The 14,280-nt window shown below is 39.6% G+C and overlaps 1 protein-coding gene across 2 annotated transcripts in view; it reads right to left on the bottom strand.

Annotated features, from left to right (window-relative positions):
• The window catches only part of PRKAR2B (protein kinase cAMP-dependent type II regulatory subunit beta), a 90,178-nt gene that overhangs the window by 49,874 nt on the left and 26,024 nt on the right, over positions 1-14,280 (bottom strand). For both annotated transcript variants that reach the window (XM_075741776.1, XM_075741784.1), the window contains exon 2: positions 6,822-6,857. In XM_075741776.1, coding sequence (XP_075597891.1) covers positions 6,822-6,857 — 36 coding nt within the window. The remainder of the gene's footprint in view (positions 1-6,821; positions 6,858-14,280) is intronic.

Genomic DNA, 14,280 nt, shown 5'->3' with positions numbered 1-14,280 from the left:
GATTGAGGCAGCTGCTATTACAGACTATGGTGGAAGAGGCACAGCTGCGTAGGAAAGCTGCCTGAAACAGAAGCGGCGACTGCCTTGTAAGAGGAGCAGGAAGTAAACGAAGGGCATGTCCACTCGCACAACAATGCACGGCACACGTCTGCGCCCACGTACAGCTGCAGCCCCGCAGCAGTCAGCACAGTCTAACAATCCTTTCAGCAGGCTGAACTTAGGTAAGATACTCTGCTTCTGTGACCTCCAGAAATCCACAACTTGCCACGCTGATGTGCCGCCATAAGCTTAGGTGCCTTCTTTACTGTGCTCTGTGATGCCATCTAGATACACCCTAAAGTTCTGACAGCACTTTTTCTTCTGGTTTTCCTCACTGCTACAACAGCAGCCTTAGTGCTTAACTGAATTTTAGTATTAGATACCCCTGTAGGTCAGCTGACTCTGTCCCTGTTTATTTAAAAAACCTGAAGGATTAAGCATTTTAAATTATGGATTGACTACATGTGTGTAACGAAGAACAAAGATGAATCCAACATCACACGAACTCAGTTTGGGGGTTACTCATCACTAAGAACAAGCAGAACCAGTAACTATGAAGAACTACATTTGAACTACTGGTTCATCAATAAAGTTCTTTATTCTTCTTCCTTCCGTCACTGAGTCGATATGCTTCTACAACAACACTGCCTCCTACCCGAGCACTTCAAAGGGGAGCTTACAGTTACTTCATTCCTCACCATTATTTTTGGTACAACTCCAGCTTCTGCCTTACTGTATAAAAGGGAATACCATTTCAGTTAGCTGCCTTTCTCTGACAATTTTTAACATACCATAGGAAAGTGGGTGCCAAGCTCTTTAAGAAAAATCTCAATATAATTCAAGCAGATTAAAATTACAAATGAAATATTGTTCCTAGGAGCATATTCTGTTCTTGGCTAACAATATCGATTTGCTCTTCCTAAATACTAGTTTATATTTAACAATTGAATTTAATATCGCCTATGTTCTTCCACACCTATAATTTCAGAAAGCAATTAGCCATTCCTTCACTAACAGGACTCCCGTGGTCTAAATTCAGTAAAATTCCTCAGTGTTTCTTAAGTAAGTTGTCACATTTTCTGTAGAAATCATTAAATTGCAATCTAGCAGTGATCTATGTAAATGCTACTGTGGGCATGACTAATCCACACTCCACACATCTGTTCAGAATAATGAAGCCTGAAACTTATCTTGTCACTTTCTTCCTAGTGGCACCTTACGCAAAGATGAAGAATAGATAAATTGTTCTGGCAAACTTGCTCCCAGATTTTCCCTTTTATAAGGGTTGCGCAGAACCTCCCTCCTCCTATCCGAACACGTGCCAAAATGCAGGCATCTATCACATGCCAGGCAGAGGCATGAGCCCTGTGCGTCAGACGGGGAGACCCATCTCCACAGCCGCGGGACGAGGGCACAGCCTACTCGGGCAGGAAGGGCTGCGGGCCAGGCACACCGTAGCGACAGCACTGTAATGTCACCTGGGTGTGACGAGCTGTGCACACGTGTGTCCCGTCTCTGATGGGGTGGCACTGTCCTGCTCCCAGCTGGGCAGTTACACGGCTTGGAGCTCTGACAGACAACCCACCACTGATGTCATCATTATACACAATGATGCTATAAAGTACTCACTACCTTGTTTGTTAAGTGTTTCATTGTGTGTATGTAGTATTTTAGTAAAAACGACTACCTTGAGGGGCTTAGAAATTAATCAGCGTGTTTCGATTAAAAAAGTTACTTATTTCTGAAAATTCTAAAACAACTGAAAATGTCACAGCTTTCCTATTAAGTGTTTTCTGTTGACTGAGTTAAACAGATAATATTTCTAACCTGCAGAAATTCTTGCTGGAAAATATTTAAATAATTGCAAGGCTTGAGCAGAAGAGAACTAAAATGACTTCTCTACCAATTCAAATTAACTACCATCTGTGCTAGACAATTCCATTATCATGGCTTTTGGGCATCTCAAGCAATTATGAATAAAGAGGACATTGCACCTCCTTCTTTCTCTTTGAACTGTTGACATTTTGTAAGTCTAAAATTTGCAGAGTCAAGTAAAATGAGTTTTGGTTCTTTGAGAAGCTTCTGTACTTCTGTAAAAAGAGGGGGAAGAAAAAAAGACAGGCCACTAAACACAGCCCCATCTTTATCAGAAATTACTGCAATATGTAAGCGTATATACAAAAATATTTTTAATTTGAGTACCTGCTAAAATAAACACTTTCTTTTCACAGGGCATTAAAAAAGCCTTCCTCCTTTCTCAGCCTTTCCTCTTCAGCTACTCAGCCATGCACCTAAAAGTGACAGTTCTTAGCAGTGTGTGTAAATGCTAAAAATATTTCCAATTTCAAAAATGGCAAATTAAAAAAAAAAGTTTTGAAGTAAAAAAAAAGAAAAAATAATATTTGTTGCACAGAGATCTCCTCTAGTGTCACACAAGATTCTCTTTCTCAGTTAGGCTGATGCAGTAGGTCTATAATTAAAGCTTCGATTTACTTATAATGTATCTCTCTCATTTCTTTGGAGAGGTCCTTACTGGCATCCATGGTGAAGAAGCCTGAAAGTTTTTGCCTTCTCTGCTTCCTTCTGTTCTTTCCACAATAGGGGTATCTCCTCGATTGCAAGTTTATTGCAGATATACCTAAGCCAGTTTCTCCCTAGAGGTTCAGCACTGATGTACTCTGCCTGTTGACTACGTTTAAATTATTTTTGTTTAGAGCTTTGTGGAGAGGCTGGCAAATAAACAAACTTCTCTTTCTCATTTGGTTGGGAGAAGAATATTTAAAACTTCATTTATTTCCCTTCCGCAGGATAAGAATAGTATTTTGAAGTTAGATATCATCTGGGGGAGAGGAATGAGGAAGTTATCTCTGTTGTTAATAAAGGATGCCTCACAGATGCCCTGGAGCCTATCTACCAGTTCTTCTTAGCTTAAGAGGGCCAACTCACAGAAACCTCAGTTAGGTTCTCTTCACTCTTTCAGAAGCTTAAGCAGATACATAACTGAAGTAACTTTATAAATTGTTATCTATTTCTTAATTAAGATGATGTTATACATTTGTATATAATACTAGTAAAGAGGTACAAACAGCCTCTGTAAATGGTATCTATCAAGTATAAATTTAAGCTCATTCTATAGCAAACCCATGCTGGTTTTGTTGCACTATTCTAAACTCCTGCCAGTATTTAAATGAGATAATTTACTTGTTTATCTATCCATGAAGATGCTGAAAAGCAGGAACCCAGTGCTTCTGCTAACATACAGAACCACAATAGCTTTCCATCCCTAGGTATCTCATACTGAGATGGCTGAAAACTAAATCTCATCTATAGCAAGAAAGTATCTGTCTATATTCAGAAACTGCACCTCTTGGCTACATCAGCTTGTTCATGGATTTCCACTCATTTTTCACCTCACAGCTTTCTCTTCCACTTCATGCTGCTTCTACCTCCATGCCAGCCCTTTCTTCCCATCCAAGTCTCCTGATCACCTCTACAGTTTTTCTCCTTTCTCTTCATCTCAGTCCCACCAGATTTTAAAAGAAAAATTAAGGATTAACTACTTGCAGCTGTCTCATTGTTCATTCTAGCTCTATAAAGTATTTTTGATCTCCTCTTCTTCCTAAACTCCTCTATTTAAGTCTATGATATCTATTACTCTTTGTACATAGCCTGGAAAATGGAGTGCATTATTAACTAGCCTGTAAGGAGCTATGTCATCAGCACTATGGTATACGTGTATTTTATGCACAGACCCCACATTGCATATATATACACAAATCCATAAACACATAGAAGAGATACTAAATTAGGTAGCTAAATAAATTTTAAGAACTGAAATTCAAGAAAAAAGTAATTGATCCTAGCTTACTTATGCCTTTATCCTCTACATACCAATGACAGTACATTAATACATTCACAGCATGTTAACAGGAACAGCTGTTAAATAATAAATGCCTCACTATATTGTTTTCAGCAGGTGCTTCAGCTGCTTAATTTCTATCTTAGAAAAAATAACTGTATCTTATGCCACCAAGTAAAATACTAGGCATTATCTAAAGAATAACAGAAACACCAAAACCAAGATATCCACTGTAAAGAATTGTTGTTCTTTGTGAAGAAATGTGTGTCATCTCCTGGCTTCTCCCTGCTTATCACTGCAAGAGCTCAAAAAGCAGCTTTTAATAGAATAGTCTAGGAGCCTTTGGCTGCAGGTATCTTTCGATGTTTTGCCTCAACTGATGTCAGTAGTTCAGCTCTTTCTCCATCCCACCATTGGCTAAAGACAGCCATGACTACACCCCCTTTCAGATGTAGTTATTTGGGAGCCACAGCACAGGTCAGTTGGAGACACAATGAAAACCACACCAAAACCTCCTGCATTTCTATTTTAAGTTGATGCACCCTCAGGCAGCACAACTCCTAGGTCCATGCAAGAGAAGAAGAGACAACCCGTGGGCAGAGACATGACAAAGACAAGGACCCTAAAATCACTTTCTTGGAATCAGTCTGCAGTTTCACTAGATCGGATGCAATATGAAACCACATGCTACAGCTAACTCTCCGAATATTCATAATTAACTTGGAGTACTGTTCATCAGAAGCAAAACTTCAAAACCACTCAAGAATCAACAATCTTGCAGATTTCAAATTTTAAAATAGCTCTTAGCTACATAGCCTAAAATTAAGACAAATCCGTATTTGAGAAAAACTCTATGTTTGATTTGGTCAGCCTCTCATTTCCTAAACATGAGAATCAACTTCAATTACAGAATGCTATTAAGCCACCAAGCATAAAAAAACCCAGCTACTACCTTGCAAATGGAAAAGCCAGGTATCTTGATTACTTTAATGTATCCAAACAATTGTCCAATTTAAAAAAAAAAAGTATCTGAAAATGTGGTTTGGACTGCAAACATCCCTGTAAAATGTTTATATTATCAGCATAGTCTGTTTCATATTTTTAATTTTATATTTTGTCAATCAAGTTTCTTAAATGTACTGTACCTCTCTGGCAGTAATTTAGTATTTTAAAAGAAAAGTAAGAACTATTACCTTTCATTTTGACTACTAAAGCTGCCAGAAACTTAATAAAATAGTACATATAGTAGCCTGCAGTATTACCTTGTTCCAGCTTGAAGTGTGTTCACATGATTTACATCTGGACCATACCATACAACTTGATTCATTATTCTGAACAAGATAACTCTATTTCATCTCTCCACAACAAGACCAAAACACATGAAATTAATTGCCCACAGAAATTATTTCTCCAATAATTGTGCAAAAATTTCAGGCTTCTAACATGTTTTTAGTTTCCTTTTAAAGGAACATTAAAAATAACTGATTTTTTTTTTTCCTGAGCAAGTATTAGCGTTTCAAACAATCAAACTCTCCTACTGAAATGCAAAAGCTTATCACATATCTGTTATAAGGACTGCATTCATTAAAGGCAGCTATCAATCAGTCACAGTAAAACTTTCCTTAAAACATGCAACGTAATTTACATAAAGCCCTGCTCACTGTTACCAAGTGCTAGTTAATGAATCATTCCTTTCATTTCAAGCTACAGTACCTCATGAAGAATTATCATTACTTAAAACATGAGAATATTTGGAATTCATTACATTTTCTTACTTTGTGCTACATATGCTATGCACCAATCCTGCAAATGCAAACCTCCATTTTCCTGTGCAGCTCCTTAGTAATCCTGAGGATCTCCGCTAATATTTTTATATTGACAAGGAGCTGTCTGACTGAGGTTGTAACTAGCAAAATTAGAAGTCTGGATAGACTGGATAGACTTACTGCATTATGGAATACAAACTTCATTACATTTACTAAAAATGATCTGCAGTTGAAAACAGAAAGCATTTTATAGTTATATTTTAAAAACTTAGCATACTGAGATGACTAGGAACAGCTCACATCTCCCGCTCTGCTGACTCCTACGAGTCAGTCATGAGTCTCATTACATCTAGCAGTGGCTTTTACACCCCACTTTCAGATTCATAGTATTTCAAACAAATAAGAGTTAGGTTCTGGGCCTCATGCTTCAGGAGAAAAAGCCCTCAAAAATGAAGCCTAAAGGCTATGATAGAGCAGAACAATAAGGAGAAGCCAAGAATATTCACTTTGAGCGACATGTAATTTGGAGGGATCTGTTACATGCAATGGAATAAGGCAAATAGTCCTCTGAGTCAGCGCAAACCAAGTTAACTTGAAGAATACACAAATCAGCACCAACGTAGGCAGGCGCACTCCTAGCACAACACACTACCACCACAGCGATGCTGCTTCTAGGACTCGATCTGCCAGCTCTGTGCAGCAGAACAATGCATCATGGACACAAACCAGTTTGGTTTTGAAAAATACATGGAGATTTCTAGCACGGTTGTACATTTTCTCATGCATAGACGATCACCAAATTGCTGTTTCAGGCTGTCTATGAAGTAAGCAAGACAAGCCTGCATCAGATTACATTCAGTTCTTGCTTTGAAAGTTCAGTTCTGTTAGGACTAAAATTATTTTCTTTGAAGGAAAAAAGAAAAGCTTAGGTTTTTCATAAATTCCACAGCAACAAGAAGGCTTCATGCAAGTTCTGTGACCTGAAACCTTGGCTACATTTTTCAGTAAACCAGACAGATTAACCTCAATTTTTTTAAGTCAGTCATCTTTAAAGAAATCTGACTAATGTCATATTATGTTTTATATGACAATCACTATCAGCATCATGTTTTAACTATTATGTAGACTAACGAAACATGCAACTTTATCCAACTTACCTGATGCCCGTCTGGTGAATCGGTTTATCACTGGAGCTGAAAGAAAGCACGACATTTCAATTAGATTCTTTTTGTAATAGTCTAACACACTTTAAACATAACAATGTTAGGCTTCATTCAAAGTGTGACAACTACAAAAACCTGTTAACTATTATTTTTGTATCTTTATAGAAACCCACATTAACTTCACACTTAAACTTCTAAGCAGCTTTGCAAGAGATATGGTACACAGTAACTAGTAAGCTTTCAAGACATTTTCAGCTTAAGAGTTACTGTTACTTACGGCTGTTCATGACTGGCTGTGAAACGTTTAGATCTGAATTTATATTATTTATTGAGAGCACAAAAATTGGCATCTTGCAAACAATGACACAAGCACGGATTAAAAAAATGCAAAAAAATTAATTTTACTTTTGCAAAATATATCTATTAGGAATCTGGCACCAAAGATACTCTTATAGAGAGAAAGACCAATTTGCAATCCCATCTGAAAGATCAACTTTTGTTTTGACTAACCTTTAAAACTCCTTGGGTAAGTCAATAACAATGCCATCCCTGACCCAAACCCCAGTTTTAAGTGCAAATGCCTGTTCTATCGTGCCATCTGGGCACATCTCCAGCTGCGGGTGGCAAACACTGGGAGCCAGGCTCCTGTCTTGTTTCCAACCGGGAGAGATTGCAAAACACATCTTAAAGCACACAGTTTTGCCTCTATTCATTTCCAGGTTTACCAGCTTCTTCAAGAGCTACTAGAGATAAAATAAAGAAATAAAGTTTTATGGTTTGCCTTTGAAATACAACCTTCAATCTGTTTCTAATTAGTATAAAACACTAGTCTTGAACTCTACCTTCATATGATATATTAACTGCTGGAATAAACAGTAAGAAGAAAATCTGAATGACCTAATTTCAAACGTGGGCAGCAGCTACATTAAAAATGTATGCCCTTACAGTGCTTATTAATATTCAACCTTAAAAATTACTCATGTTTACATGGAATTGAAAAATGAAAAATATCAATTTTTTTTATTTTATCCCACTTAATTTTATATGGGAGTTATGCACCATTTCTTGAACATCTAAGCCAAGATAAAGAGGGAAAAAAAATTGCTGAGAAAACAGGAGATACAGTAACAGCTTGAGATGCACACTGACTTTTTATTCCTTTGGGGAGAAAAAAACAGAGCAAAGCTGCAGTTTCTGAACCACAGTCGTTGATGGTTTGTGCAAGTACATACGGTAGTGACAGGTCCAAGTGGCAAGAAATACACTGGGAAATTTGACAACAGCAGTTCAGAGTACTAGTCACCAGCAAGGAAACCTCTGGTGAATAAGCTATCACAAACCCCAAATATATATATATATAAGTAAACAAGAGAGTAACATAACCAGCAAAGTTATTTTTAAACATGAATTCTAATTCCCCCCAACAATTCTTTTGTCTTTTTATTAAAAAAGAAATGTAGATACATTTTTTTATTAGAGCAGACAGCATATTGTATGCAAATACTGTTTTGTAATACAGGGGGCTGTTTCATTCCTCAAAATTGTTCATTTTGTCACTAGTGTTATGAGCCAAATTCATTTCAGGACACTAGTCATGACTGCCACCATCAGACGGCTGAGCTGTTATCTCCAGTGTGTAAATTAGCAGCAGTTCTCAGCAGATATGCTCATGTGAAAAAAAAAATATTTGGAATCTGACATATTTCTAACAAGAAAGCATAAAATAGTGCTCTGCTCCCATTCAAAAGCTTTCCCCAAACTCAGAGAGGGTATTTGACTTTGACTGTCAGTTCTGTACATCATCTGTAGATAGAAAGATTTAACTCCTCTAGACAGCTACCTCAGCACACTTTACCAACACAAAAAAAAAAATAATACAATGTTAAAAAAAGAACATCTAACAAAGCTAACATAATTTGGAGACTACTTCTCTTTGAAACAAGTTACTTGGACTGTCAAACAGACAAGTCCTTTTTCAGCTACATACTTCTAAATTCACTCTTCTATTCAGCTTCAGGGAACTTAACTTATTTTTACAATAAATTTTAAAAATTATTTACTGTTGAAAAAAAAAAAAGAAAAATAGCAAGAATATCAGAACTCTTAGAAGCAACTATTTTTGAGCTCACGTGAATAACGAGTGTTTGAGCAGCAACCAGGCAAAGCCTTCCTCCCCAGACTGGGATTTCATGAAGGTCATCCAAATGTGTTACTGGGAGATTTAGAGGCAACACCCACAGTTCTTTGTTATGAAGCAAGCTCAACTACTCTCTATTTCTCTTGTAGCAAATTGCAATTCACTGTTGTTACCCAGAAAGATACAAGTGTTAGCTTACAAGAAGGTCTCAGAGAATCATCAGCCCTACAGAAATTTATCTGGCATTTTCACTATAAAGTAGGTGCATGGTCAGCCAGGTTGCTATGATGGCTGGCAGGATAAGCATAGTAAGGTGGGCAAAAGAAGGTCTAAGAAGCATTTTGCTGGAGCCATAAAAAAAAAAGTTATCTTTCAAACATGTTGGGAGGTGAAAGTCTTGCCTAGAAACAAATAGACAAATCAATGGCAGAAATATTCAATGAGGGATATTTAAACGCTCCTCCTGGTGCCACACAGCATTGGGAGCAGCAGAGAGATTTCCAAGGGAAGAAGGACTACTTGTTCTGCCTGTGCTTATCATCTTCCCTGGATATCTTTTTTTAGCCACTGTCCTTACTGAGTTCTGTTCTAGGCTGACTCTTAGGTCTGGACCAGGATAACTGTCCTGATTCACCAGACTCAAGGGAAAGCAGCACCCAGACAAGACAGAGTCTTGGCATCCAGGTTTAACTGCAAAGGCAGTTTTGAAATCCTGCTCACAGGCCACACGAATATTGCACTTCCATCATGCATTCAAACCCTGAGCTATGCGCAGGCACAAGATGCAGTGCTTGGTGACAGTGCTTCTCACCCTGCTGCTGCAGTCACTCCCCAACACCCCTGCTTGACCCTCTCCTCCCAGCCACGTCTGCAAGAGGCTTCTGAGGACTTCTGGTGCCTGTCGGCAAGGCACAGCGGAAAGCAGAGCTGGCTGTTGGGCTCCATAGGCTGCCCAAGGACTGCTCCCTACCATGAGAAACCCAGGCAGCCCTGGCAGCTACCCCATCCTGCCATTAAGTTAGACCCGGGCAGGCTGGAGAGTTGAGTGGAGAGGAACCAAATGAAATTCAATGAAGGCAAGTATAGGGTCCTGCACCTAGGGAGGAATAACCCCAAGCACCAGTACAGGTTAGGGGTTGACCTGCTGGGAAGCAGCTCTGCAAAGAAGGACCTGGGAGTCCTGGTGGACAACAAGCTCTCCATGAGCCAGCAATGTGCCCTCATGGCCAAGAAGGCCAATGGGATCCTGGGGTGCATTAAGAAGAGCGTGGCCAGCAGGTCAAGAGAGGTTATCCTCCTACTGTACTCTGCCCTGGTGAGGCCACATCTGGAATATTGTGTCCAGTTCTGGGCTGCCCAGTTCAAGAAAGACAGGGAACTACTGGGGAGAGTCCAGCTGAGGGCTACAAGGGTGATGAGAGGACTGGAGCATCTCTCTGATGAGGAAAGGCTCAGAGAGCTGGATCTGTTTAGGCTGGAGAAGACTGAGAGGGGATCTGATCAATACTTACATCTAAAGGGTGAGTGTCAAGAGAAAGGGGCCAGACTCTTTTCTCAATGGTGCCTAGTGACAGGACAAGGGGCAATGGGCACAAACTGGAACACAGGAAGTTCCAGCTCAACATGAGGAAAAACAGCTTTACTGTGAGGGTAACCGAGCAGTGGGACAGGCTGCCCAGAGAGGTTGTGGAGTCTCCTTCTCTGGAGATATTCAAAACCCACCTGGACATGATCCTGTGCAACCTGCTGTAGGTGATCCTGCTCTAGCAGGGGGATTGGACTAGATGATCTCCAGAGGTCCCTTCCAACCCCTGCCAATCTGTGATTCTGTGATCCCTGGCAAGACCCTGAGTGCAACACTGCTGACACACGCCAGTTCACAGCACCACAATATTGCAGTGAGGGTAAACTCAGGAAGGGAACAGCCACGTAGATATTGCCTCAAGCCTACTGAGGTTAACTCTACAGCAAAAATATACTTTATCTTAAAGGTTATAGTGACGTTGCACTGAGGGTTGGTTGCTCAGAATGACTCAATAAAACAACTTGCTAGAAAAAACCTGCTTACAGTAACTTTCAGCTACACACACACACCCCCTGCCATGGACTCATGCAAAATGTAAAAAGAATAAAAACATGGATTGCAAAAACTCATCATTGCAAAATCAGGGCTTTTTCCCCAATAAAGGGTAAACTGGCATGCAGATAAATTCAGAAAATGCCCAGTGACATTCGATGTTTTTTTTACAGTAAGAGAGCAAGCGCTGCACCACAACTGAGTAATGTACTGCTGTGCACGGAGGATCTTGTGTCACTACAATATTAAACATGACTCTTCGTGTTCCAGTTTGTCTCAACTACAATCGATTATGACCTTACATAGGGGAAACTAAATAAAGACAAAAAAAAGAGAGATTATAGTGGTTTGTATCTTGACAAAGTTCTGAATAAATTAGCATTTGAAACTGTGTAAGCTATCGATTCTTACAGGACATATTACAATTGTTTTGCTGTTAGCACTACATGAGAATTCCACTAAGATGTCACCTGCTGGTAACTGAAATTCATGTTTGCAAATCGTTGCTCAGATGTCTATGCAAAAGTACAGTTTTTAAAGTATTTCGGCACTACAGATCAAGTAAACAAACAGAAATAATTGATAAATTATCAAAAAAGGCTGAAGTGGTTTTACATGTATCTATTCACCTAGAATATAAGCTGTAAAATAATCAAACTACATGAGACACACACTAAAAATACTTCCATCACTCAATAACCATCTAACCATTGCTCTTTTCCCCCCACTGTATTTTATCACTCATACAACTTTTTATGAGCATTAAGCAGTCATCACAACAGCCCTGCAAAACAGACCATAAAAAGCACCATAATTTTGTAAGCAGAGGAGGAAATGGGGATCTATGGGGTTGTTTGCTGAGCACCAAGACTGAGAAGGTAATGCTAAGAAAGGATCCCTAGCTGGGCATCCTCTACACTGTTAACTTGTTCCGATAGCTTGAGCTGTCTCTTTTTGCAGATTCACAATTTAAGTGCTCAAAGTCAAGTTTGCTTCAGAAACTGTCAGAGATTCTTGTGCCATTAATGTCACCTGGAATAAGCAGCTAAACACATCGCAGACATTAGACATGCAGCCTTCTTAAGAAGCCAGTGACTGTCAGCCTGGGATTTAACAAGAGGTTCTGCTTATCAGGGGCTGCTAAGGACGTGCTCAAGCACTCTCAGACAACCAGATCTGTAAGCTGTGCCTTCCACAGGTCTGCAAACCAAGGCAAACACACAACTCCGGGTCGTGCTGCAGAACGCATGGGACCTGTCCTGAAACCAGGACAGACCCCACGTGTACCCAAGCCAGGGTGAGCACACCCGGCTCCCTGCAGCCACTTTGACGGACGGAGGCCATCAGGAGACTGCTCAGGCCACGCTATGGCAACTCAAGGCAATGCTCTTTTAGAGCAAAATACACAAAACCAAAATGCCTGCTCTGGGTGACGAGGGCTGGCAGGAGATTAGTGATTAGTCTTCAGTATTATTAAAATCAGAACACTTTCCAAAAGCCACACTTTCAATTAGCCACTGTAATTTCTTCCCAGGGCAAAGGGCTAAACCCCTTTAAAAAAAAAAAAAAAATCAACCAAACAAAAAAATTAAATTCAGCCATTACATGTCTAAAGGCCTCAAATTTGGCAGCCCATAGCCCAAAAAAACCCAGTTCTGTTTACAGAGCAGAAATACCACTAATATATCTCACAGGGTAGACACAAACAGAAATATCTGCACCATAGCGTGTCATCCTTGCGTGGAAGATGGAAATGCCCCGAGTGAGGTTATGAAACAAAAGTCATAGCCAAATCATACATTTTTTTTTTATCCTATTGAGGGCAAAGCAGTGTTAAAACTCTTAAGGACCTCACTGAGGTCAGTGGGTTAAACATAGCCCAAATGTCAACAAGAGACTGAGAACTGGCTCTCAACACACCACACAATTTTATACAGTTTAACTCTAGTGATTTCAGAAGAGTTATTCCTGGTTTACAAATGTTTTTTTTTGTCACGTATCTCAAAATCCCAGGCCAAGTTTCAACTGATGAGCATTGATGGGCGCTACAGGCTCCACCTTTTCAGTTCCAAGCTCACCTATTTCTCAGAGATCCAGCAACTTTCAGAAATACTTTGAATTATGCCTATTGTAATCACATTCCTATAATATGCAAATTAACATTTGCTTGTCTTCTTTAATAAACAGATTATTAATTATAATGAACTAATCAGAACAAGCAAAAAATCAAATCTAAATGAATGCCTCTCTAAAATACATGCTTTAGTCAGACTTATGTTTTTATGTCCCAAATGGATGAAATACAGTTAACTCCCCATTACCCACGACAATGATAGACTGGGACACCATGGAGAATAATACTAGTAATAATTTGGAGCCCCTCTAATTTCCCTCCACCACAGGAAACTTTCACTTTAGTTCAGGATTATCCCAGGTAGAACGATTATTTCAGAGCACTCCCAGGTTGAGACAGACATAAGATAATACAATTATGTTAAGGTACCTTCACACTAATAAGACCTCACAAAATCTGAAGGGAGGTAGGACAAGCACCACCACTACCACCCCCATGTGTGCTCTCACCCATGGGAATCCCCCACGGCCAGTCTCAGCCTGCCTCTTCTAGCACTGCTGGAGGTTCACCACAGCTGGTGCTGAGCCTAGGCTAACAAAACAGTCTCCCCAAAACTATCTCCAGTCAGAAGCCCCTGCGTGCCAGGTTCTGCAGGAACATCATGGGGTCACCTGAGTTGCCCCTGCACAGGGGCAGCACTGGAGCTGGCTCCAAAAGCAGTTCAGATGTGCTTGTGCAGCACTACCAGCCCAGGGAGCAATGGCACAGACTATCCACAACAGGCAATTTACCAGTGGAGAATTAACAGCTGATTGTATTTACAGTTGGTATCATTCCCCCGGTCAAGGTACATGGTCTTTTCTTGCTTAGAATCTCTAAATATTAAATAGTACTAGAATACAGATTTAGGAAGATGATAAAAATCAAGCTGTTAAATGAAATTACATAAATTTTGTATTAAACTGTACAATATAGATCTCTATATTCCTTAAGAAATTAATTACAGTTGGAATAACTTTAGAAATGGTTCACTTTATTCTGAAGAGCTATTCTTCCTTCTAGTTATCAGACTCTGACTGGTACATTCACTGACAGTTTGAAGAAATGACTCTGACAAAGAAGGGAGTTGTCAGGTCTATGGAGAATGGTTCTCGTCTTTTCTCCG

The sequence above is a fragment of the Balearica regulorum genome, chromosome 1 (assembly GCF_011004875.1).
Source record: "Balearica regulorum gibbericeps isolate bBalReg1 chromosome 1, bBalReg1.pri, whole genome shotgun sequence".
Taxonomy (NCBI): Eukaryota; Metazoa; Chordata; class Aves; order Gruiformes; family Gruidae; genus Balearica; species Balearica regulorum.
The sequence above is the reverse complement of the archived record's forward strand: the minus strand, read 5'-3'. Positions and strand labels throughout refer to the sequence as shown.